The sequence below is a fragment of the Danio rerio genome, chromosome 10 (genome assembly GCF_052040795.2).
Source record: "Danio rerio strain M-AB ecotype USA chromosome 10, GRCz13ab, whole genome shotgun sequence".
In the NCBI taxonomy this organism is placed as follows: domain Eukaryota; kingdom Metazoa; phylum Chordata; class Actinopteri; order Cypriniformes; family Danionidae; genus Danio; species Danio rerio.
In genome coordinates this window covers 48,086,912-48,114,284 of record NC_141030.1, presented here as the reverse complement: position 1 = coordinate 48,114,284, position 27,373 = coordinate 48,086,912, and the positions used below count along the sequence as shown (strand labels likewise).

General features: G+C 37.5%; 1 protein-coding gene across 8 annotated transcripts in view; it reads right to left on the bottom strand.

Annotated features, from left to right (window-relative positions):
- Positions 1–27,373, bottom strand: part of grk3 (G protein-coupled receptor kinase 3) — a 146,470-nt gene that overhangs the window by 6,817 nt on the left and 112,280 nt on the right. For 3 of the 8 annotated variants that reach the window (XR_015500517.1, XR_015500518.1, NM_001134725.1), the window contains 5 exon segments: positions 26,458–26,524; positions 19,513–19,608; positions 15,072–15,234; positions 5,686–5,822; positions 1,222–1,335 (listed from right to left, as the gene is read on the bottom strand). Coding sequence is in view for 2 of the 8 variants with exons in the window: in NM_001134725.1 (NP_001128197.1) it covers positions 1,222–1,335; positions 5,686–5,822; positions 15,072–15,234; positions 19,513–19,608; positions 26,458–26,524 (577 nt within the window). In the remaining 6 variants the exon portion in view is untranslated. 8 annotated transcript variants of the gene reach the window in all.

Here is a 27,373-nt window from a genome sequence, read left to right as displayed (position 1 = left end):
ATTTACATGTTTATTATTATTATTATAACCTTTATTTTACCAGGAAAGACACATTGAGATTAAAAATCTCTTTTACAAGAAAGTCCTGGCCAAGATTAGGCAGTACACAAGTCACATAGTTCAACAGACAACAAATAAAAAACTATTTACAGTTAATATGAATCACACTGACAACTATTCAAAACATCTACAAACCTGTTCCAACTTCTAAAACTTTTATAGTCTTTTTAAAAGCATGTAGTGAAATCAAGTCTTTAAACTGCAACTGTGTTTGCAGATTATTCCAAGCAGAAGCTGCTGCGTACTTAAAAGCCTTTTTTCCCCATCTCAGTCCGCACTTTAGGGACAGAGAGTAAATGAATATCCTGTGAGCGAAGACCATAGTTAAGAACAGGCTTTTTACAAATAGAATTCTGGAGATATGATGGGAGGAAACCCAGTATAGATTTGTAAACAACAATATGAAAATGCTTTAGCCTACGAATGGACAAAGCAGACCAACCTACCCTAGTATACAGCACACAATGATGAGTAAGGGATTTAAAATTAGTTATAAATCTTAGTGCACCATGGTAAACAGTATCCAATGCATTCAGACATTGAGACGAAGCATGCATATAGATTACATCACCGTAGTCCAATGTCGAGATGAATGTTGCCTCAAACATCTTCTTTTTAGCACCAAAAGAAAGGCGGTTCTTAATTCTAAAATAGAAGCCTAAAATAACTTTTAATTTTTTCACCAATTGCTGAATGTGAGTACTAAAAGAAAGTGTATCATCAATTAAAATTATTGCAGTTTATCAAACTGCAAGAGTGGATCAAAGATACCTCCGAGATTCTTGCCGTGATTGTGCAGATTGTTATGTAGGAAGACTAGCTGAGTTTTAATTCAATAGTTGGCAGCAGCGGGACCTAATAATAACACTTCTGTATTATTTTCATTTAGTTGCAGAGAGTTTTTTGTCATCCAGGTCTTAATGTCGGTTATCGGTCAGGACCAGGGTCAGGTCAGGATCGGGTTTCGGTAGGTACTCAAAATCAAATGACTCCGACTCGAAAGCAAAACAAAAACCTGATCATGACATCCCTAGTATTAATCCATATGTCACGACTAACAAGCCAACAGACAAGTGGAGAATTCTACAGTCGACACTGAGAACAGAAGGACATGATAAGGTTTCTTAAAGCATTATAGCGATGCGTCTGAAGGTTTCCCACCTCACACTGCAGGACGAACTGCTTCCCTCCTTTAACCCTCAGCAGGATGCACTTCTTGTCCTTGATCTGCGTCTCCTCCACCGTCACGATATGCTCCATGGTCAGCAGGTTTTGCTGGAGGGACAAAAGGATAATCAGCACATCCCTTTATGAGTCTTCTGATAGACTTCGCTACGCTAAGTGGGATTTAGCCTAAGCTAGAGGTTTTACGCTTCTGTCTGTAGCTGTGTTTCCATCCAAAGACGTAAATTAGACTTGCAATATAAACAGCATAAAACAGTAAATAAAGCAGAAATTACAGTGAATGAGTATCAAAATCATCACTTCCTAATAAACTGGAGCAAATATCAGCTGGAGAAGTGCAGTTTGATGTGATGGGATTTGCCACTGTGGTGTTTTTCCTTCTCTAATAAATGAGTTGCACCTCAGAAGATGAAGACAAAACACAATGCATGCTTCTAAAAGAATAATAAAAAGTTTATGCATATATAAGTGCAGTTAATGCTGTAAAGAAATGATTATCTTCAATGCAGGCCATTTCTCACAAGATAAAAGTCATCACGGGCTTCTCTCAGCTCTTTTCTTGTTATCAGATGCTCTGATTGGATCAGAAATTGGTGCGTTCGTTGATGAGAGTCGGGGTGCATGTGTAAGATGCTCACTTTAAGTCTAATTAGACGTGTTTCCAAATTAGGTAATGAAAAAGAAGTGTGCATAAGTTTACACCCCCCTATAAAATAAGCAGAATTCAGTCATTTAAAGGGGAAAATGTCCTGTTGTTCTTATTTTGTTATATTATATGCTATACTTCCATCCTTAGATGTGAATTTATAATGCATAAATGTGAAGTATCTGCATACTGCATAAAACACGTCAATAAATTGGCTTTCAGTACAATCAGAAACAAGCAGAACATGCTAACATAACAGAAGAATAATAATACTGAAGCACTGTGATGATGGACTGATGGAGAGCTGAGGCCTTTTACAATCAGCACAACAACACTTCACATCTGCAACAATGGAGAGCTGGAGACATGGAGATCTGCAGACCAACATTACTGACGCAAACAACCTCACACACACACATTTATATCTGATCAGCATCTGTCAAAAACAGTCGACTGAAGCGCAGATACTGATGAAGAACAGGCTTTACTCAATACATCTGTTTATGAGCATCAGATAAAAAAGTTTTTCCTATTCAGCATCAAAATGTGCATGAAAATAGATGGATGGAAACACAGCTTGTGTCACTTACACTGCTAGTGGTTTTGTGGGAATACGGGGAGCAAAAACACAGATCACAAGCTTCTACTCAATGAGGAACAGCAGCCGCAGATCTCATGTCACTGATACCTGATTCCTGAAATCACTTCTGTACAATCATCTGCCCTTTAAACACTTACTGCACTCAGACTGCTTGATTTTACACCACACTCAAGATCTCCAGTGATTTGTCTGACAGTGTTTTGTTCACTGTAAAAGACATTGGGAATATCAATAATAGTACATTAATTCAAATAGATGGTAAACAAAAAATATTTGCATTTGAAATGCATTAGTGTATGTATGGGACATTATTTTTTAGAAGACAATTAAAATGAAAACAATTAACCAAAGTTCAGATCTTTATGAGCCCATGTTTTTGCAGTCAAACATTTGTATTAATCTATCGTGTCAGTTCCTAATCAGTTAATGAAATTTAAACAAAAACAATTTCATTTCTTTGATTAGGAACAGATATGATATACATAATACTGCAAGTAAATCAATCAATCAATCAATCAATCAGTAAAAGACCAAATATAATTATTTCACAAAGCCAAAACAAATAAATAAATAAAACAAAAAAAATGTAATATTTTGTAATTGTTTTTTGTGATTATGCAGTGAATACTAATTAAATAAATGTTTTGCTCTATTTTATCTATTTTGTATTATATCTTTATATTTATCTATTGTCAGTTAAAGAGTTAAATAGCTCAATATACAGTATAATAAATAAATAATTATCTTGTAATACTATATTTGACTATCCTATAAATATTAGGTAAAACAAAATTCTTGTTTTGTTCAAAGCTTAAAATGAACAGTTAAAAAGCACAAATAATAAACAATAAAAAAATCAAATGCATACTATTATTTTGAAATGCTATATTTGACTAACGTGTCAATATTAAACAAACTGCTTATTTTGCTCAAAGCTTGAAATGAACAGTTGAAAAGCACAACATAAAGGATATAAATTAATTTATAAATATATATATACATTTTGTAATGCTACATTTGACTAGCCGATGAATATGAGTTAAACTAATTTTTTATATTTTGCTCAAAGCTTGAAATGAACTGTTAAAAAGCTCAATATACAAGATATAAATAAATAAATAAATAAATAAATAAAACTATTATTTTGTAACGCTACATTGACTATCCTGTAAATATTATTTAACCACGTTCTCTGTCTTGCTCAAAGCTTGAAATAAACAGTTAAAAAGTGTAATATACAGGAAATAAATTAATAAACTATTATTTTGTAATGCTATATTTGACTATCTTATGAATATTAATTAAACAAAATCCTTGCCTTGTTCAAAGCTTGAAATGAACAGCTTAAAAGTGCAATATAGAAGATTTAAACAAATAAATGAATGAACTCTTTTGCTTCATTCACACTAGCAGCGACTTTGCAGACCAGACCCGTGTAGGTCTACAGCACAGAGAATACAACTGGCCTCTGAGTGAGCTGAGAGAGGATCATGAGAGCTCTGCTGGCGCTCCTATTGGCTGTCGCTCAAGAAAGTCGCTCTTCATTTGCATAAAGTTGAAGGATTCTTAACTTGGACACGCCCACCTGATCGCCAACGGTTGCTTGCGCAGATGGAGGTCGCCAGAAGTCACTCACTCTCCATTGAAATGAATGGTTGATTGGCGCTTTGCCACTGTGAGTCGCCCGCAGTGTGAATGAGGCTTTATTTGGCTTTAATTCTAATGGCTATATTTAACTATCCTGTAAATGCTAATTAAACAAACTCTTTATTTTGTTCAAAGCTTGATATGAACTGTTAAAAAGTGCAGTACGCAGGATATAAATAAACAAGCCTCAACAGATGCAAGATAGTCAAGCATCAGCCTTTCTAAAGCTCTTGTTCAACATGATGTGATCCACTCTTCAGATTGGAGATCTCGGAGTTTAACAGAAATGCAGTGGAAATCTGCACTTCTCCAGAATAATCTTAGTTACAGATGAGGACAGAAAGCGTGTGTCCCCGGGGAACCTGCACTGACCTACTTCTGATCTGAGCGCAGACGCAAAGCCTCTCTCCGTCCGCTGGGAAACACTGAGCTGTGCTGGAGCGCAGGAGTAAAGCAGAGGATGTGGATCACGGCTGCAGGTACTACAGGAATATACCGCAGCGGGATGGAGGAAAACCACACGCTAATCTCTAGAGCAGTGCTGTTCCTCCTCGTCTTCTTCGAGAAACAGAAATCACTCGACTGGAGGGCAAAGACTGCTGGAGACACAGTTATTAGCGCTCCTGCCAAATTTGGATCCTTTTACAAATATTTCACACGTCATGTTTAACCGGTATGAGTGTGTGTGCAAGAGTGGGTTGCATTTGGAAGGGCATCAGCTGTGTAATGCATATGCTGGAATAGTTGGTGGTTCATTCCATTGTGGCAACCCTTGATACCAAGCTGAAGGAACATGAATAAATGAATGAATGTTTACCCGAGAAAAAGGACTTTTATTCACAGTAGGGCTGCACAATATAACATTGGAGCATTGATATTGCAATGTGTGCACCAGCAATGGTCACACCGTAGGGTTAGCTTAATTAAAGATTAACAGATATAATTAAATATCATTAGTTTTCAATAATTATATAATGATGATAATCTTGTTTTGCCCTCCAGTGTGTGCCGTCATGTGAAAACTATTAATAGATTATAAAAACCGAGGAAGAGGAGGAATCAGCTCAAACGCACCAGACTCACCTTGAATTTACGTTTTTTTAACGTTTTAGTCCAACGTTCCTACAGCGTATGGACAAACAGGCAACATTCAATCTCAGAAATCTGTCGGTTAACCAATTATATTGATATAAACAGCACTGACAACACACACACCACACACACACATTTGTTTTTGTGAAAAGTGGGGACATTACATGAGTTTCCATTCATTTTATACTGTCCAAACCGTATATTGTATTGCCCTCACCCCACCCCTAAACCCAACCATCACAGGAGACTGTGTGCAGCTTTACTCTCTGATTAAACTCATCCTGTAGGATTTATAAGCATTTTGAGAAATGAGGATGTCACCAATGTCCTCATATTTCACCTCCTTTTTGTAATACCTGTGTCATACCCATGCCATTATACAGATTTGTGTCCTGATATGTCACAAAAAACACGTACACACACACACACACACACACACACACACAGCTCTTACCCGAGACTCTCCTTCACCTCTCCACTCCACACGGTTGGGGAACAGATAGAAATAGCGCCGCTGCCACTGCGTCAGGAAGGGGTTTCCTAGCTTTAGCATGTAGCCGTGCATGATGCAGTCCTTCCCCAGCGCGTAATCTGCACAAAAGTCACACACAAGGAGAATGATCATATGCTTATAACACTCATATGGAGTGTTATATCCAAATTGAAAAAAAAAGCTGAATTAATTTACATCTATTTTTAATTATTACTGTAGGAGCCATTTTTTGTGCAATTTTCTCACACCACTAGAGGGTGTATAATGCATTTTAATGTATTTATGCTCTCCTATTGATGACCTGCAGGGCGTAAAAGAAGGTCAAACAAACCTTTTGACTATGATGGACTTGAGAATGAGTTCATGTTTATTTGGATGTTTACTTTTGACTAAATGGACAATAAATAGATTGAGACATCTAACTTTATTCTCAAAGACACGGACATTTTATTTTATTATCAAACTGTTCAAGATACAAATGCGTCGGAACCAATGATCTAATCATACGCACCTACAATTACATTTAAATAAATAGTTCAAAATAAGGTTTTAAAAACACGTTTTTACAGTAATTCTTTACTTTTTGATTAATCGGCTACTTCGTATGACTTCGTACAATCTCATTCGTACAATTTAGTAGGATCTGCTTATCCCCAAATCATGGATGGGTTTAGGGGTGTGGTTGGGTGCCACTCCTCCATTTTACAAATGCTAATTAGTACAAGTTCAGTCATAGGAAAGTGTACGAATAAGCCACTAATCTGACATTAAAAAGTTTCCTTGTGAGATTAGCCTTGGTTTGAAAAAAAAAAAAGCATCCATTAAGAATAAAAACAATATTTGCAGATAAAAAATAAGTGGAAACTGCTGTAGCTTAATTTTCCTCCATAGTAAATTTGCTGTTCATAACATCAAGATAACATCATACAGCTGTATTACATCCAGTTTAAAAAGTCAACCTTTCTTAGTTTCAGTCGTACCTAATTTACATGTTTTCTTATCAAACAAAAAGCCATTTTAGTCCACATTTAAAAACTGCTGTATTTACACATTTTGGTGTTTGAATCCACCAATTTAACACAAAATCGCACACACACACACACACACACACACACACACACACACACACACACACACACACACACACACACACACACACACACACACACACACACACGAGTAAACGGATGAAAACAGAGCTATTGATGATTAAATGAAATGTGAGCTGAAATCGACACTTGTCTTCTGTTGGGTTGAATAACAAATGAACCGACGTAAACAAGACATGAACATCTTCTTTTAAAAATATTTTATAAACATTATATAGGGCAGGGGGTGGGGGAAGGGGTTAAAGTGCCTTGATAATCCAGAAAAAAACACTGGGAACTAAGAAAGCAACAACTACATTTGTAAAAGCAAGCAACCACTACATTTTTTATAATGCCATGTCCACTTGCTTCTATGGCTATTTTCATGGAGATATAGATTATATTGAGGTTTGGCTTTAGATTATTGCTAAAACTCTTAATTTACACTGTTTTACTTCAAAGGAATGAACAAACTTAAAGTTGACCTATTATATCCCTGTTAATGTTGTAAAATATGTGCCTAGGGTGTGTGTGTGTGTGAAGATTCAGCTCAAAATAGCACACAGATAACATCTCTAAGGGTGTACTCACACTATGCTATCCGAACCGTGCCCAGACCCGTTTCCTGGATCGTTTGAGAAGTGTGAGTGCGCTGAATCGGGCTCAGGCACGGTTCACTTGGCCGGCCCTGGCCCCGTTGGAAGTGGTGTGCCAGAGCCCGGTTCACTTGCGTGTAGTGTGAGTGCAAAGCGCTCCTGAGCCCATAACTGAAGACGAGACGTGACTTTTACGTGCGTGTCTCCGCATATGAAACAAATAAAACGATATAACTAAAGAAATCTCCGGCCGCTGTGCTGAGCGAGAGCGCTTACTGAACAGCACACCATCAATGAAGAGTGCCCAGGCCTGAATGTAATGTGAGTGTGGGCCGTCGGGGGAGGAGACAAGCGTGCTTCGGCACGGCTCAAGGCAACTGTACATAGTGTGAGTACACCCTTACTCCCTGAAACTGACCCTTTTAGGCTTAGATCCTAATGGTGGCGTTTTGGTGACTGTCGCTTTAAATTCAAATTAGATTGTGCTCTTTATAGAAGAGGGCGGAGCAACAAATGCCTGTGTCAGCATAGTGGCAGATTCAAAATTGACCAATATTGATTGACAGCCTCACGTAGCATGTCACGGTAGTCACGTGTATAATCATGTCGACAAGACCAGACGAGCGCAAAGCAACTGAGAATAAAAGGTGTGTTCAGTTCGCTAGGATCATCAATCGCCATCAAATGATGGTCAAGAGTGAGTTTCACAAGTTTAACATGTTTTAAAACAGAGCACGTGTGTAATGAAGTACAGCGATTCACTTCAGCTTTACTTCATCAGCACATCCGCGGTTAGTGGACGTTAAATCAGGTTTATTTTGTACATTAACATGACGGATATCCACACAGCAGTGGAGATTAACCTGTATCCTGTCACATATGCCTGCAGAAAGAGTGTGAAGCTAAACGCGCTCTGTCTGTCAGAGTGTGTGTGTTTATCTGTGTGTGCGTGAACTTTGTACATTGACTCATCGATGCATCTCCACAACAAATACTCATTGGTAAAGTTCTTCCTGTAGTATTTCTCACGAAAGCTACGTGAGATCTTCTTCCTAAGTCTGTCTGTCTGTTGTCTGACGCAGCCAAGGGAGGAGATTTAGGAGCGCAGAAAGACACGTAGAAACGGTGGGCGGGGCAGACTATCCTTAAAGGGCCATGAAAGCCCCTCGTTTCAGCAGCGTGTTTTCACACCTCTACTTTGGAAAAAGTCAGAAAAGTGGGCGTGTCCAGCTCTGTTTAGGGGGGAGTGTCGGAGGAAGAAAAGTGGGATGGTGTGGGAGTGTCTATTTGGGCACGCGCTGAATTTCAGAGTCAAAACACACAACCACAGTAGAAAGTGATGGTGTTTAACCTACATGGACATCTGTAGTTAAATTATTTGCCAAATGATTAAATGTTGGACTTTAACTGCAGTTTGGCTCTTTCATTCAGGGAATTCAGTCATGTCCCTCACGACAAATCAGATATTTGATTGGAGGAACTGCTGTAAGCGTGTATTTTTCATGCAATGTTTGATACCGCACGGCGAATGAGAGAAAAAAAACTCTGCATTTCCCGGAAACTTAGATGCACACGTCAGGTAGCGTCAGAAAGCCGCGTGTGTTATTCCGGTCACAAAATGCAGTGAAAACCCTACACGAGGTTAAAGTTTGGTTGTGGTGGTAACATGTTTACACTCGGTGCAATAGTTAACTTAGTTTGATACGAACAAACTGAATAAACAAAGAGCGCTGCTCGCTCACTTACCAAATCTGTAGAGACAGGACAATCACCAGCAACTAGAGCCGCGTCTTTATTAAGTGGAGACTACAAGCGAATCCGGATCTCAGCGTTTGCAGATGAGAACAGCTCTCAGGTAAACAATAATCCTCCTTAGACACGTAAGTTATTGTTGTCGAGCGTCGCGTACACTGTTAATCCACACGTGACTCCAGCTGAGCTCTCACAGAGAGAAAATGAAAACAAAACTGAACTGCAGCAAACTATAAAAGCAACACTTCACGCTTGTTTTGCCAACACAACGTGGCGTCTCTGTCGTCTAAACACTGTGACAGTAATGAATATTAATGAAGTTGCACAATAGAGCGCTCTGATTGGTTTGAACCAAGCCTTACTCATGCATTAATGCAGCACACTGTAAGACGTAATAAGATTCACTCTGGCACAGACGTCCAGTCTGCACGCTGGAATACACGCTATTATGTCATGACCGTGACGCAACTTCAAAAATGAGTTTCAAACCGGAAGTACGAATTTGCTTGAAATAACGCAAAAACAACCAATTTACGCTTTTTAGTGAAATATAGGTGTCCTAATAGTGTTTATAGCAGTGTGGGACACATATACCACTGTCAACAGCTCAACACATGTGTTCTGGTGTTTCGTGACCCTTTAAAGGCGCAGTACGACTTAACGGTCCCATAGGGGAAAAATGTTAAAAAAAGATCTTGTAAAAGGTATCATGACAAATCTGATGGGTGTTTTGAGCTGAAACTTTACACACACACATTCTGGAGACGCAAAACGAAGCCAACAAACATGCTTGAATGTTAAACTGCTTTTACAAATAGATCATGTGGGAGGATCTTCTCCAAGAGTTAAAATGTGTCTGTGATGCTATATATATATATATATATATATATATATATATATATATATATATATATATATATATATATATATATATATGTCGATATAAGTTGTTACTGCTTCTAGATTTAAAAGAGTATCCCAACAATGAATGAAGCCACAAAACTAAGAGGGTCCACTAAACATACTTCGGCTGATAAAATTTCGGTGGCCGAAAATTCGGTACATCTCGAAGATCAACACACTTGTGGATTTCCATTGTTGCAGTGATACTGACATCAATTTTATTGCGATTCAAAATGATATATTATCCTATGCTGAAACGAACAGATTATACAAAGAGATCAATCAATAAATAAATCAATATAAATATAAATAAAATAAACAAATCAATCTGATTGCACCTGTGTTCACACTGTTTTGCCTCATTCTCTTTGGCATGTGTTATTAATGTATGACCACAATCGTTCGTTTTACATCCAAAGCAGGTCACTATTATTCCTAACTCCCGTTGAGCTTTAACCAGCTCTGGATTCCTGCGCTTGTGTCTTCAGGTCACACGATTAATTCGGTGTTTGCTAAATGACACGGCCTCTTTCAGATCTATTTCTGACCATCACACAGCCGGTCATGTGATGGTGCTGTGTCTTTCCCTGGGGGGAAACAGCGCTGTGTGACAAACACACAGGGTTCAAGCCTCTGCTCGAGGTCGCAGGCGGAAATGATGCTGCGTCTGTGAAAGTCAATTAGCTGACGTCAGTCGTGAGCTTCAATTCAGGCTGGAGAATGTAGCACTGCTGTACAACAGGCCTTTAACTCCTGCACCACTGTGTGAAATTCAGTAGACAGCACATGCTTTAACACACACTAGAGTTCACATCAGAAAAAAAAGGATAATAATCTGCTTAAAGGAGACATATTATGCACCTTTTAACAAGATGTAAATAAGTATCTGATGTGTTTAGTGTGTGTGTGAGAAGTTTGAGCTCAAAATATCACACAGATGATGTTTTCCATCTCTCTGAAATTGACCCTTTCAGGCTTTGATCCTAATTGTGGTGTTTTGGTGATTGTCACTTTAAATTCAAATGAGATTGTGGTCTTTTCAGAAGAGGGCGGAGCTACAGATGTCTGTGCATCAGCATAGTGGCAGATTCAAAAGCAGCACTGATGTTATCTGTGTTAAAATGGTTGCGGTCAGTGTGTGCTTGATGCTTCTGTCAGTCTATGTCGCTCCTGTCGCTGTTCATCTAAAGCTCCACATCTATAATCATCCTCTGACATTATCTTCAGCAGCTCAAACACTCTAATGGCTAATGGACAGACGGCTGCTTCTCACTCAGGGCTGCTGGAGATGCTAATGAGGGAGAGATGGGCACTAGTAGGCGGGGCTTTCCCCCTTTGATGACACGTACAGGGAGGATGTCAATCACAGTGTTTCTGCATTAAGTCTGATCATTACAAATACAAATAATTCAAACATTTTACCTCCAAAAACAACACGGGTAAACAGGTAAAGGTACATCTGCGTAAATTTGAGACCAACCAAAAACTATCATTGGGTCACAAGACTCTTCTAAAGCTTAACAATACCATAATATGTTTGCAGATGTTAAATAAACATATGTTTAATCTGAAAAACAATACTTTCAATAAACAATAAAGTCTGATGTTCTGCTTTGAGGATGTGCATTTCGTGTCAGATTGTGTGTCTTTGCCACTACTAGTTTAGCCAATTGTATTGCAGCATCCCAGGTTGCCTTAAAAACAGTGTATTTCATTTCAGTCTTGAAGGCTCTATCGAAGTAAACAGGCACAGCTAAAAATACGACCTCTGGAGGACAGAAGCCGCCTCCGAAATGAGACGCAGATTCAGAGTTCCACATCCACATACGTTTTTTTAATTTGTTTTTTTAGAAAATAATACAAATATTACAGATGTAAACATTAGCTCAGCAGTTTAAAGTGTAAGCTAGTGAGCTAGCTGCTGTTTGTGTCGTCAATAAGTGTGTGCAACAAGTCAAAGTCAGAGGAGGGTCGCCTTTCCAACTGTAACACTTCCATCAACCACAAGGTCAATCCTACATTCTGCACCTTTAAGAGTGCGTAGTTAGCCTTGTGCCGCAGACAACATGTCGCCTGGATAGAGCGCTCATTAAAACAAATTTAAAATATGTGCCTTGACCATCTGGATGTCCGAAATACAAGCCGCTGTGGAGCAGACTCCCTCAGTTCTCAGAGGTTGAAAATGAGAGTGCGCTGAATGAGAGCAAACAGGATGTTTACAAACAGCATTTTGCAAGCAGCTGTTCTGTGTACACGGCCACGACACCCTCGCTACTCACAAATATCTGGACTTCTGGAAGAAAAACAATCCTCGAAATATCGACAGTATCTACATTAATAATGATGACACATTCCCCACACAAAAAGCTCTGCTTTACATAACATATAGAGTTAATTAACTTAATTATCAGCCCTCCTGTGAAAGCTGAAATCTTAGTTATTATTTACATATTTTTGATGTTTCAAAAAGCAAAAACAATTTTCACAGTATTTAAAATCAGTAGTCTTTAACTGGCACTTTAAGCTGAAAACTAGTATCTTGAAGAATAACTAGTCAAATATTATGTGCTGTCATCATGACAAACACACATGAAATCAGTTATGAGAAATGCATTATCACATGAAAAAAAAACTTTCTGTTAAATACTAAGAATTACCTTTATTATGTGTGTATAATATTGAAATTCAGCTTTTAATAACAGGAATAAAGAAATATATTATAATACATAGTATTTATTTCAAAATGTAATAATATATCAATGTTTCTATATTTAAAGGCAATTAAATGCAGCACCGGTGAGTAAAAACATTACTTTTTATAAAGTAAAGAGATAGTTGTCTAAAAGTATATATTTATTTTATATTTCTTTAAATATATTTAGTTCTTCCCACACATAAACTTTACTTAGGCAGGTATATTTGCTGGAGACACATGAATAATACTGTTATTTTCATCCCTTTATATTTTATTTGTATTTGAATATTTTTTGACTTTTGAGCCTAAATGTGTCTGACCGTAGTTTCTGAATCTCCTAAAATGTCCAGGATTCAGGTTTTACTTTCGCTTTCTAAAGTTGCTATTATTAATCAGGGTATATGCAGGAATCCTAAAGGTCATTTCAATACCTTTTTAAGACTTTTTAAAGAGCTTCTCAGAATATTTGAAGACCTCTTCGCCACTTCAAGTTCTAATCAGTATCAAATCTTTAACTTAAGCAGTAGTTAATGAACAGTTGTAGTTAAATAAATGAATGGAGCACAACCGTGCAACAGAACTCAGACAAGCCCAGAAGAAACAAAGCTTGAAAGAATAAATTATGCAGTTGTTTTCAGCGACAGGCTTCAGACACTGTTAAAACTCGTCTTTGTCCAACCAGGAGTAAGCAAACTTTCATTTTCTCATTTTGCTGTTTGTTTCTCTACATGTGGAGAGCGTCACATCACCTTCCTGCGTCTGTCGCAAATTATGTGACATTTCCCAGACGAGGTAGCCTTGCTGGATGCACCCCAGCCCAAACCAATCGCATGGATCAAGCGCACGATTGTTAATATTAGGAGGAAAATAAATATATTTATGCTTTTTTGGAGTCAAACACGTTGGACAACGCTCGAACAAAATTTAAGACCTCATAAAAACACAACTTCATTTTCTCATAATTAATCAACTTTTAATACTTTAAGACCTCGCGGACACCCTGTTCGTATGTGTTTTTCCATTACCTACTACTATTACTACTGACCGCATGCGCACAGCCACAAGAGAAACATTAAATGATTAATCACTGAATAAAGGACTCAGATAAACTCTACTGTATACTCGGAGAGAATAAAACACGCTCGCTACAAAATATTGGTTTACTATTAGAATCGGGTAATCAACTAAATTGCCTTATTTAAATAATCTACACTTTTTATTCCTAGCAAATATTATAATTTTGAGCAATAATGTCTATTTCTATACAATTTTTCGGATATTTATTTCTGATTTGCTGTATATTTTATTAATTTAATTATGTTAATATATTACATACTTTATGCAAGTATTATATCTATATTATATCATATTATATCTAAAATGCTTTAGCAATACTGTAAATGTCATGCCAATAAAGCAACTTTAGAGAGAGAGAGAGAGAGAGAGAGAGAGAGAGAGAGAGAGAGAGAGAGAGAGAGAGAGAGAGAGAGAGAGAGAGAGAGAGAGAGAGAGAGAGAGAGGCAGATTTGACCTGTCAGTGGGTGCACATGGCTCTTAAATAGCCTAAAAGTAAAAAAAAAATAGTGGATTTCTTTTATTTCAACAGCCTTTTTAAATAACTTTAACCCATTGTAAAGAAAAGGTGTTTAACAGTGTCATTATAAATAAAAATATAGTTAAAAATCACATTATTTATAAACAATAATGATCCTTTATGTGCTGTGGATAAAAGATGCGTTTCAATCCGGCTACCACACCAAGTATATTTCAAACCTGTGGGAAGCCCTGACATTTATATTTCTTTTTATATATGTTTTTATATTTCTATATGCCTTGAATATAATTATTTTTAGGGTTTTTTCATCTTTATTATAATATTGGACAGTGAGATTTCAGACAGGATAGCATCGAGAGCAGAGAGAGGGGACCGAGCTGGGAATCAAACTCAGGTGTATAAATGCTGGCACACAGTACTACTAGGCTGTTGGAGCAGATAAGTTTCCTCATTTCTGCTGAACACAAAAGAAGATACTTTGAAGAATGCTGGAAACTGGCATGCATAGTAGGAAAGACACATGTTATGAAAATCAAAGACAACATTCTTCAAAATATCTTCACAAACAAAAACTCAAACAGGTTTAAGAGAAGTGAAGGCTGAGTAAATGAGGAAAGGATGAACATTTTGAGTGAATTATTCCTTTAAACATACAGAATTTAGCATTTCTGATCAACTACAATGATTCCAGTAATAGGGATTTTAATAGGGAGGAAATAAAATCACAATAAAGCCAATGATGAAGTGCGGTGTCTGACCTTCTTCGTGGCCTTGCTGCTTGTTTTTGGCCCTCTTGCGAGCCTCGTTTTTATCCGTGTCGCTGTTCACAGCTTCATACACGGTCTCGGCCACCTCCTGCTGCCAGCGCTCGGAGATCACCAGCGGAAAGTTCTTATACAGCTCCTGATCGCTGTCCAGAAGCTGAGAGAAAACACAAACAACACAATAACTTTCAATTCAGACACTCTTGGTGCGTCCAAAATCACACACTTATTGTCAGGGTATATACAGGAATCAGACTCAAATTCAATACTTTAAGGCAGGGGTGCAAAAGTCGGTCCTGGAGGGCTGGTGTCCTGCTGAATTTTGCTCCAACATGCTTCAACACACCAGCCTGGAAGTTTCTAGTATACCTGGTAAGAGCTTGATTAGTTGCTTCATGTGTGTTTGATTAAGGTTGGAGCTAAACCCTTCAGGACACCAGCCCTCCAGGACAGAGTGTGGACACCCCCTGCTTTAAGAAGACTCTTTCCACACACATTAGGACCTTACTGTGCAATGCATTAAAATTTGGTTTTGATTTTGGCCTCGAACGATTATGAAAAATGAACTGAGATTAAATGATTATTGCATCATATCCCACCCCTTTCCAGCAGTACGCATCGGTTGCTATTCAAAGCTCAGTTTCATATAGAAATGAGTAAAAGCGTGCGCTGTTACAGGACTTTTGCAGCATCTGATGTGCTTTTATTGATGTGTATTCAATATATTCATGTTTGTAAAAGCATGAAAGAGAATGCATGCATGTCTGCGCGCTGAGCCTCAGAGATTAGCTAAACACACATCACACTAGGAGTGTTTGGTTCGGGGTTTTTGGAGTCGACTTCGATTCTCGACTCCTAATTTTGGAGTCGGTGGAATCGACTCCATTTGCATTCACTTAAAATAGCGCAAGGATTAAACATGCTGTCTTAAATCGCGCTTTGCACACTGCTATTGCGTCAATTGCAACACTGTGCAGTTCTCTGGTCAGACAAAACCAGCAGTAAATCATTTCCAGCCAAAATAAAATAGTTATCAACCTATGCTTTTTTTACAGCATATTTTAATTGTCTAGTTTAGATAACTTAGAAAATTACATTGCAATCTTGAAGACAGAAAGTTAAAACATTAATTTATTATTGAAATGTTTAATGGAAAGATGAGTAGCAGTTCATTAACAAATAATAATTAAAAAAACATCCCAATTGAGCCCAAACAACATTAAAAAAAGTATATAGAATAGTCTAAATATAACTAAACGCTCCAGGGACAGACGAGTCTTCGCTGAGGCCATCTTCCAGCCTCCACCGCGGTGACTGAAGCTCTGCACAAGACTTTTGGCCAGCGGAGAAATTAAAATGGTCGTGCCCAACTGAGTCTGGTTCTCTCAAGGTTTTTTTTCTTCACTCCCATCAGGTGAAGTTTTTTTTCCCTCTCTGCTGTCGCCACTGCCTCGCATGGTTCAGGATTGGTAGAGCTACGCATCGATGAATTTGCTCTTCAGTGTTTGAACTCTCAGTAATGATTAAATCACACTGAACTGAGCTAAACTGAACTGAACTGAACTTAAACACTAAAACCTGAACCACACTGTTCCAGTTACTGAACCACACTGTTCCAGTTACTATGACCATTTATGTGAAGCTGCTTTGACACAATCTACATTGTAAAAGCGCTATACAAATAAAGCTGAATTGAATTGAATTCTTAATATAAAGGTTTGATTAGATGTGAAGTAGAGATAGCTAATCACACACGTTTTGGTCATGATCTAAAATTACCACATTCTGGCAATTATTATTGAATTTTTTTTCAAATGTTTTACATGCATCAATTGATTCTTGCCCTATTATAGGAATATTTGGTTTAATCACAGATCCCAGTTAAAACGTTTAGACAATAATACTAAAACAACTAAAATAACCATCTTACAATGGAGAAGATTCAGTACTCCACCAAAGGCTGCAGTCAAAAATTTGATCTTATTTGGCAGCCAGTGCTGACATATACAAAACAAATGGATCCAAACTTAATATTTTCAGTTTAACCGTTGTTCAAATGTAATAATTTTATTTCTTTATTTTTCTTTTCCTAAGCCTGCTGTGACTCGTTGTGTGCGTATGTATGTACAATAGATGAGTGAACATATAATAGAACTTTTATCTACTTGTCTTGTATGTGTATATATTTCAAGACACAATGTAAAACAGATAAAATATGGGCATAGCATATTGTATAGAAATGGTGCAGTGGAGCGGGGGGCTCTGTTGGAGCAAAGAGAACTGTCTCTGTTTTTCAAATACTTTTGAAATTGTTTTATTGACCAAAATGTAAATAAAAAGATCAGAAAAAAATAAAAAGATCTATTAAAAAAAAAAAAAAAAAAAAAATATATATATATATATATATATATATATATATATATATATATATATATATGATGTGTGTATATGTGTGTGTGTGTGTGTGTGTGTGTGTATATATATATATATATATATATATATATATGTGTGTGTGTGTGTGTGTGTGTGTGTATATGATATATGTGTGTGTGTATACATATATATATATATATATATATATATATATATATATATATATATGTGTGTGTGTGTGTGTGTGTGTGTGTGTGTATATGATATATGTGTGTGTGTGTGTATATATATATATATATATATATATATATATATATATATGTGTGTGTGTGTGTGTGTGTGTGTGTGTGTGTGTGTGTGTGTGTGTGTGTGTGTATATAAAAATGTTTGTTAATAAATGTTTATGTTAATAAATAATTAAATGACCAATTAATTATTAAACCCCAAACACGAAAGATTTAACTTAATTCATACATAAACCTAAAATGATAAATAAAATCAGCGTGACAGACTGCGCCTAAAGCATCTCATATTGCTCTCTCTCTCTCTCTCTCTCTCTCTCTCTCTCTCTCTCTCTCGTAAATGTGTTTTCTTTAAAGTGTACTTTTCAATAGCTCATTACTTTCCTTTTAAATATCACTGTTTGCTTTGTGCAATTTGTTTATTATTGTAATTTAATAAGGGTGTGTTCATAATGGGACGACATAGTCTACGTCGGAAGATAGGGAGTGAGTCAGACCAAGTTTTTGAACATTTAACCTCGGCTATATTTTTATTTACAAATCCTCTTTTGGAAACGAATTTCATTTGGTAAAACTCTAATCTATTTTTGTGGTGATTAAAAAATTAAGTGTGTTCGGGGCCAAAACCAGAACACATGTATTGTCAGATTTTGTGACAATAATCTACTTTTGTCATTATGATTGGAGTTTTATTTATTTATTCGTGAAATGTGCATGGGTTAAATAAATATTTTAATTGAGCCTATAGCAGCCAACAGCCTAACATAACATCATACATTTACCTGCAGTGCTAATTTAAGACATCGATCCGCCAATATCCGATCTGCACCACATTCGCACACATATACAACTATATTTCATTTATATCACAGCAAGCTTGACATCGCAGGCAGATCCAAACCAAAATGCAAAGGTGCGTGTGCTTATAGGAGTTTGAAAAGGAAAGCAAACTTCATCCCGCAGCACTATTTAATAGCCTAGACTGCTTTAGGTGGCGGAATTCAAAAGCAAAAGCGTAAACAGTGTGATCGCGCATTCACAGCGGGCGCCTTCGGTGTTCATCGCACTCAAGAATAAGCATTATAACTGGAGCACGTAACTGCTTCATGCAGGAGGACTTGAAAAAACAGACGACTCTGGGAGAGGCGAGGAATCAACTCTTTTGGAGTCGTCTCCCCATCCCTATATTACACACACACCATGTTCACGATTCACAACAATATTCCCAGTATCACCCAGCTCAGTGTTATTGCGTATAAACGCGCTACTTATGACTGGTTATATAGTCCAGTCACATATAGTTATTAAAATCCTCAGCATCAATTTTCCATATTCTCCCAGTATCACCCAGCTCAGTGTTATTGCGTATAAACACTCTACTTATGACTGGTTATATAGTCCAGTCACATATAGTTATTAAAATCCTCAGCATCAATTTTCCATATTCTCCCAGCATCATCCAGCTCAGTGTTATTGCGTATAAACACTCTACTTATGACTGGTTATATAGTCCAGTCACATATAGTTATTAAAATCCTCAGCATCAATTTTCCATATTCTCCCAGCATCATCCAGCTCAGTGTTATTGCGTATAAACACACTAAGATCCAGCTGCAGGGAGTCATTTAAAGCTCACAGCATAGTGGAAAATTCCTGCAGATGTCCAAGCATGAAACACAAGCTCAAGTGCTCTTAGGTCTGACATGCTCCATCTCCAGTCCACTTTAAAACCTACACAAGAGTCAGTCAGTGAGCTGAAGCAGAGCCTGCAGAGCCCAGAGGGAAGAGGGAAGGTTTGCTCTCATGGTTCGTGGGTTTACCTTGATTCCCTTGGTGTCCTCTTCGTCGAAGGAGCCGATGTCGAAGGCGTCCGCAGCGTTGACCTCACCTCTGGGGGGAATGAGTGGTGGAGGATACTGAAAGCCATTATAGATAGATAGTTAATGAATCGCAATATTAATGCAAACATGAACAGGCTTTAAAATGAGCATGAGAGGGATGTGCTTATGCATTGTAGACCAATTCTGCTGCTATAATTTTTCTTTTTTGGTTTTTTAATCTCACACAGGGTTTGTAAACATTTTCCCTAATAACACTGCATGACTTCAAGACCTTCAGGGAAATATTGATAACGATTTATCGTTGTACGATTTATTGCGATGCAAAAATGTCTCGATATGCATCGTGGCGTTATGACGATTTGATTACGATATGACGTCCGTTTTCTCTTATTAGTTGAGCTGTTTGCACGTGAGCTACGTTCCACCTGCTGTCGCACGTGAGTTCAGATTGCAGCAGCAGTAATGTTAGCAGACCAAGATGAGTGGAGCTGAAATAGAGGATGGCCCATCCTCTCAAAATCAGACGTCTGGCAACATTTCGGTTGTACAGTCATTGCTTTAGTCTCGTCCGCTTTTTGACACGCATACTGGGTCACACATCCTAAGTTTTAAAGTCTTCACAGTGATTTACATACTTTGCACAGCGACAGGGATACCTCCTAATGGTGTTGAAAGAGTCACATACTGTATTTATAAGGTACAATTCACCCTAAAATATCATTCTGTCTTCATATAATGTTCCTGCCGCAAAATCACACATGACGTGAGCTGTTACTACAGAGGGCGGACTATGATAGACGCGCGCGTATGGCAAGCCGTTTTAGCATTTAAACCTTTGATCTGACTATCCATATTTAGTGATATCTCTAATTATATTTTGACTAGTCATAATTATAATTCAACTAGTCAGAATGACAATTAGAGATATCTGCAATTACAATTGTACTAGTACGAAATCAGATTGGAGATATCTGCAAATATATTATGACCAGTCATATTCCTCCATTGACTTCCATTGAAAAATATTTGCAGATATCTCTAAATGAGTTTTGACTAGTCACAATTGTAATTAGAGATATCTCTAAATGAATTTAATTAAATATGAATTAAATACCTGGAAATGTGGATTTTTTTTTTGCACACACAAAAAATAAAGTGACCAAGCAAAGCCTTAAGCTCTTACTGTTAAATTCAATTGAATAGAAAGCTTTTTTTTTTGCACCTTTACTTAAATTGTTCCTTAATTTTGTCTCTGTCATTTCAATAATATTTTTAAGAAGTTTTTAAATTGTTTTATTTTCCAGGGACAGGCCTGTTTAATTTATTTTCTTAAAGAAGGTTCAGTTTAACAAGTTGAAACAAAAGAAATACATAAAAAATAGTTTACTTGGTAAAATTTGCATTTCAGTTTCATTTTCAATTTTTATTCCAAATATCGTGATACATATCGAATCGTGAACATTATATCGTGATACACATCGTATCGTGAGCTGAGTGTATTGTTACACCCCTATTGATGACATAATGTGATTCATATTAAAGGCTGATTTATACTTCTGCTTCAAGTGTACAAGAGTGGTCCAGCGCAGTCTTCGCAGTCGCATACCCTTCACCTCTAGAAAAAAGACAGTAACTACACGTTGCAATGACATGTAGCGCAAGTTCTGTGATTGGTCGGCTTGGTAGTGCTGACAAGTGTGGCTAGGAAATGAGTGAGCCTGCTGGCACAACAAGTGTGGAATCCTGTGGAAGAGCTCCATCCGAATCATTATGCTTTGTGATTACTTTAACCACTTAAACTCTGCGGACTCGGTACGGGGTCCGTGACGTCATCGACTTTCGCTTTCAGATTTAAAGGGCTAGCGTTGCACCAGACCCCCGTAAGTGGTGTCATTTGAAAGTGTAGAATCTATATTTTATGCACATGTGCATCACTTTGGTTTTTGTTCTACTGTATATAAGTTATTTACACTTAAATACACATTATTTTGATACCCGAACTAGGTATTTTACATTGGTTCATTTTCCTATTTTTATATGACACATGTACAAGTTATAGCTCAAATGAAAGCTCTTGCCGGTGCTCATACAGTTCTAGCATTCTTTTTACTGAATTATATTCACATATCAAACAGTTGCCGAATGAATCGCGGTGTTTGCATTGTGCAGAAGTGAAAGCAATACATTCATGATCAATAAGCAGCCCCAGATAGCACAGACAGCTGTCATCTCTTACCTTATGCTGTGCGCTTCAGGGTCATTCTCCTCTGTTTTTGAGGTGATGTGCATATGTAATCCTTTTATATGTCTGACGTGCTCCAAACACAGTGAATTATGTTTGATCAAACAAAAGAATAGTGAAATATGTAAACAAGGATCTGTCTCTGTGGCTTGTACAGCACCTCTCATCAGCAATAACTTCTGCATAGATTATGGTGGAGACCTTTTTCTTTTTTCCTATGATTACAGACATGTGCAGGAACCACCAACATTAATTACAGCACGCTAGACCACACACAACCTAAAAGGTTCACTTTCACATTTAAGTTCATAAAAAAAAAAAAAAAAAAGCGCCTCTTTTTTTAGGTGTATATTTTAACACAGACAACATATTCAGATATTTTAAACACTTTCAATAGTGTTTTATGAAAATTCAAAGGGTTTTCTTTAAAATACTACCAAATTTTTGCATTTACACCTCTGCATGTGGATTTGGGAAGCTTTTAAATTTGGGTAGGCAAAATCCAGACGGAAATCCCCAAATAGCAGCAGAGTTTAAGTGGTTAAAATGTAAGTGGCTGCATGTCCGCCGGCTCCTGCCTCTAAATGAGTGAGTTCGAGCTAGAGGTGCAAAGATGAACTCGACACAGAGGAACATTAAACCCACTGCCAGCTAGCTACTGTTTCGGAAGTGTTATTGCAGAGCAACACAAACAGAAGGAGAGAATGCAGAAGTATAACTGCATGGCTACACGCAAGGCATGCGTCACAGGTTATGGCAATCACTCAATGCGGAAATACAACTCAGCCTTGAAGAAGACCTATTCTGCCCCTTTTTACTAGAAGTTAAATAAGTCTCTCATGTGCCCAGTGTGTGTGTGTTTATGTGTGTGGAGTTTCAGCTCAAAATAACACACAATTAATATATTCTAACTCTCTGAAACTGCTCATTTTAGGTGTCTAAAAGTTAGGTGTTTTACTGACTGTCGATTTAAATTCAAATGAGAATGTGCTCCTTTTAGAAGAGGGCGGAGCTACAAACACCTGTGTGTTGGCATAGTGGCAGATTCAAAAACAAAACTAATGTAATATGTTAATGAGGAGGGGTTCCCCCTCTGATGATATGTTCAAAGGATGAATGTCTCCTATTTAAAAGAAATATTAAAATTTTACCATTGGAACCTGTGTATATTCACACAGCAACTGTGTTTAAACCGCTTATTAATGTGATTTTTTAAAGAAGGTCCCCTTTGAATAATTATGTACAAATTTATTACAGGAAAAATTAAAATACATGACAATTTAAGCAATTTATAATACTAATAAAATTGTATTTAATGTTTAAAACCAACTTTAGCTGTGTGCTTATCTGAAAATAATGACGCACCTTAAATGTGCAGTGTGTAAGTTTGACACCCAGTGGTTGAACTAGGTATTGCATTCCTGGATCAAAACGCACAAGTGCAGGTTGCCAGATTAAGGACCAACAGAAGTGAGTCTGAAGATCGAGACTAAAGGCTGATTTAAACCATGTTCTAAATAAAAGCAACGGCACCCGATAGAAGAAATTTCCCATATTAAAAGGCGTTTTTGTTTTAACCAAGTCCTCGAATTCATAAATTAGAAACGGCTTCTATTTCTCACAGCTGAACAACAGAAAACTGACAGCTTAGGTACTGCTCATGAGCGTGTTAAATGCTAATAATTCGAGTTTGAATGCCATTTCAGGTTACATTTATTGCCATACTACTGAAAGCATCAAGTACATTTAATCATGTTAAAGAGGTTTAATATGTATTGATTAGATCAGGGTTTTTCAAAGTCTAAGACAGTGGGCCTCCCTTTTGACACAACTTATCCATTGGCGCCCCCTCCTCCCAAACACGCACGCATGCACACACACACACACACAGACACACACACACACACACACACACACACACACACACACACACACACACACACACACACACACACACACACACACACACACACATATATATATATATATATATATATATACATACATACATACAGTATATTTAAAGACACAGACAGATGTCAGACTGTTAACTCACTTTTATCATCATTTGCATGAAAGTGCAAATATTTACAGAGTAATAACAAATATTTTAATATAACGTTTTCAAAACTAGGATGATGGTTCAATATGAATAGAACAGTTTCAAGAACTGTCCATCCCAGTCAAAACAGTCGAAGTTTAGCGGGTCTCATGCTGTCATTAGCCAAAATATCTTGACAAACCACACAAAGGTCGTGGTTCATCAGCTGGTCCTGTCCACGTAAATCCTAAACTCAAATACTGATCATCATATCGTCGTCTTTTGGGTATAAGCCCTGAACTTGAAGGCTTTGAATAGGGGGGTCTCAGAAACCGATCCATTGCATTAGCAAGCATATACCTGTATTGGTGGGCTTGCCAAACAGAAGCGAGTTCACAGCTATGGCCTTCTGGGTAAAAAAGGTTTTCTTATATTTGACATATTATTTTTTTTAGCTTTGTTTAATTAAAACGTTTAAATATAATAAAAAATACATATAATAATTAAACTTAATAATTATATTTTTATTATGTAATATTTTTTTTCCCGCGCCTCCCCTGAAATGCTCTGGCGCCCCCCAGGGGAGGCGCGCCTCACACTTTGAAAACCCCTGGATTAGATTATAAGCCTTACCATTGTGCTGGAGTGCAGTGAGTGCACTATTGTGTGCTTCTGAATGGCTTTATTTACAATTTTGTTGTGTTTCGTCTGCTGCAAACAGGCCAACTACTTATCACGACAAATCTTGTCTGGTAGCGTGTTGTTAGGACACGGGGTTACAATGTAGCTGCTCACCTAATGTTTACATTCAAAATATTTATATTATTCGCTACATAATAACTACCTCATGTGGAACTCTGAATCTGCGTCTCATTTCAGAGTCTGCTACTGTCCACCAGAGATCACATTTCAGTCACAGATGCGTTTTTAATTCTAGAGGCGTCAAAAAACTGACATACAGCACCTTTAAAATGAACCTCCATCAGCCAATCAAGTATAAATGTCTGAAATGATCAGTGAAAATGAATGTAGATTTTACTTGTGGAACCGTTGTGCTCTCTGGGCTCAGTTACGAAGCTTTTATTTCAGAAACCTGCCCTCATGATACAGAGATCTACAGATTGCGCAGGCTAATGAGAATTAAACTGCTCACAGGAAGTGACTTGAGGTCTGACAGTAATCGTCTTATGAAAATGTGCGCTTGAAAGCTGCGCTCTGTGCTTTGATGGCGGTGCTGATGGTGCTGTAAAGGGAATGAAATTACAGTCACAACTTCCCGGAGAGGATTTTAGCGAGCTAACAGCTACTGTCAGCACTCTAACACAATCACATCGGTTTAAACTCATTCCTTTCAAAGCAGAAAGACCAAGAAAACATCTCCGGCCTGCCAATCGATTGCTGGATGACGACCACAAAGCCATGTCATAAGGGTCAAGTTTAGGAAATGGGGATTTATGCGGTCATGCGCAACAGGTGAATTAGATAAACAAACAATTGGCCGTAGTGTGTGTGTGTGTGTGTGTGTGTGTGAATGTCTGTGTATGGGTGTTTCCAGTACTGGGTAGTGTCTGGAAGAGCATACGCTGTGTAAAACATATGCTAGAATAGTTGGCGGTTCATTTCACTGTAGTGACCCCAGATAAATAAGGGACTAAGCCGAAGGAAAATGAATGAATGATTGTGTATGGTGTCACAAAAATGATGCTATTTTACCACAGCTGTATCCCTTCTAGACTTTACCTGGCGGTTCATTCAGCTGTGGCGAGCCCTGATAAATAAAGGACTAAAGCTCTGAACAGATCACATGAATTTGTGATGACTTCCGCACAGTTTTCTTGATGTAGGACAGGGGTGTCAAACTCAATTCCTGGAGGGCCGCAGCCCTGCACAGTTTAGTTCCAACCCTGCTCCAACACACCTACCTGTAGGTTTCAAACAAGCCTGAAGGACTCAATTAGTTTGATCAGGTGTGTTTAATTAGGGTTGGAACTAAACTGTGCAGAGCTGCGGCCCTCCAGCAACTGAGTTTGACACCTGTGATGTAGGGTGTCGTGGGGATTCGTAAAAGACAAATGGGCGTCTCGATCAAAAATATTGTAGTTCAGTAGAAATCTCTGCCCTCCTCATGATATAAGGATCATGCCCTGAACATATGTGGATATTTTATATTTATATCTCCTTGGAAATATGGTTTAAATCGCTAAAATATGGACTTTCCCATTCAGTTTTCCTTCCTGCCCTCCATCTGAATTTCACACATCACCAGAACCACGTGAAAACAACCTATAGAAATTCAGATTTTTGTGTTTTATTCAACAACATCAGCATTAGTGTTATTATCGTCGTCTTATATTTATATATAGAGACAGTTCACCCAAAAATGAAAAATCTGTCACTCTCACTTCACATGTTTGAAACCTTTACAGATTTCATTCTTCTGTTGCACACAAAAGAAGACATTTTGAAAAATGCCACAAACCTGTAGCCATTCACTTCTGTAGTATTTGTTTATCCTACAATGGAAGTCAATGGTTACCGATATTCAGACTTTAAGGATGAGTAAATAGTGAGTACATTTGAACTTTGGGTGAACTACCCCTTTAGGCTCGATAAAAGAAAAGAAAAAGGGCAAAGGTCTCACCTTCTGGAGATAAACCTGCTGCCAATCGATTCCCTTGAAGAACACGTGCTCCTTCACCTCTGACGCCCTAGTGGATTATTTTAAAGCAGGAAATCAATCTAGTGTTTATCAATAACATATATTAGCCACATTGTAATGCAATACAGTTGTATTTTAAATATTAGAGAAGGCTGGTAATACACTTCAGGTTTTTAAATAACAAAAGTAATCGCTCTCACTTTATTTTGATGGTCCCTTTAATGCATTTAGTTGAATTTGGGTTACATTGCATCTACATGGCAACTCATTCTCATTAGATTATAAGTAGACTGTCAGGTTAGGGTTAGTGTAAGTTGACATGTACTTGCAAAGTTTCTTATGGTCAGTTAAATGTCTGTTGAAGGAGCGGTATCAGCAGATATGAAGCAGACAGTCTACTCATACTCAAATGAGAAGTCATTGGCATGTAGCAATGCAGCTTTTAGTCAACAAAACGTGCAATAGAGACCATCAAAATAAAGTCTGACCAAGTAATCAAACTGAAATGAGTTAAACAGTATATCTCTCACTCTCCCAGAGCTGAGTGTAAATATAAATACAGGGTTCATACATATTTTTACTACTAAAACTCCATGACTTTTCCATGATTTTTCCAAGACTTTCAAGTAAATGTTCACCTGTGAACCTAATGTTCTATGCAATGTCTACTTATGTGTGGTAAAAGAAAAACAATGCATGTTCACATTTATTACATCATGTCGTAAAACACGCAACAACCGATTTAGTTTCAATTTATATCCATGTAGAAGTGATTGAGATGATGCTTACAGAGCACTAATAATGTGAGAGTATGTGATAGGCCAAGAACAGAAAAGAAGTAAATAACCTATATCCAACTACACAGATGCCTGTCTTCCATGGGTTTTCCAATACTTTG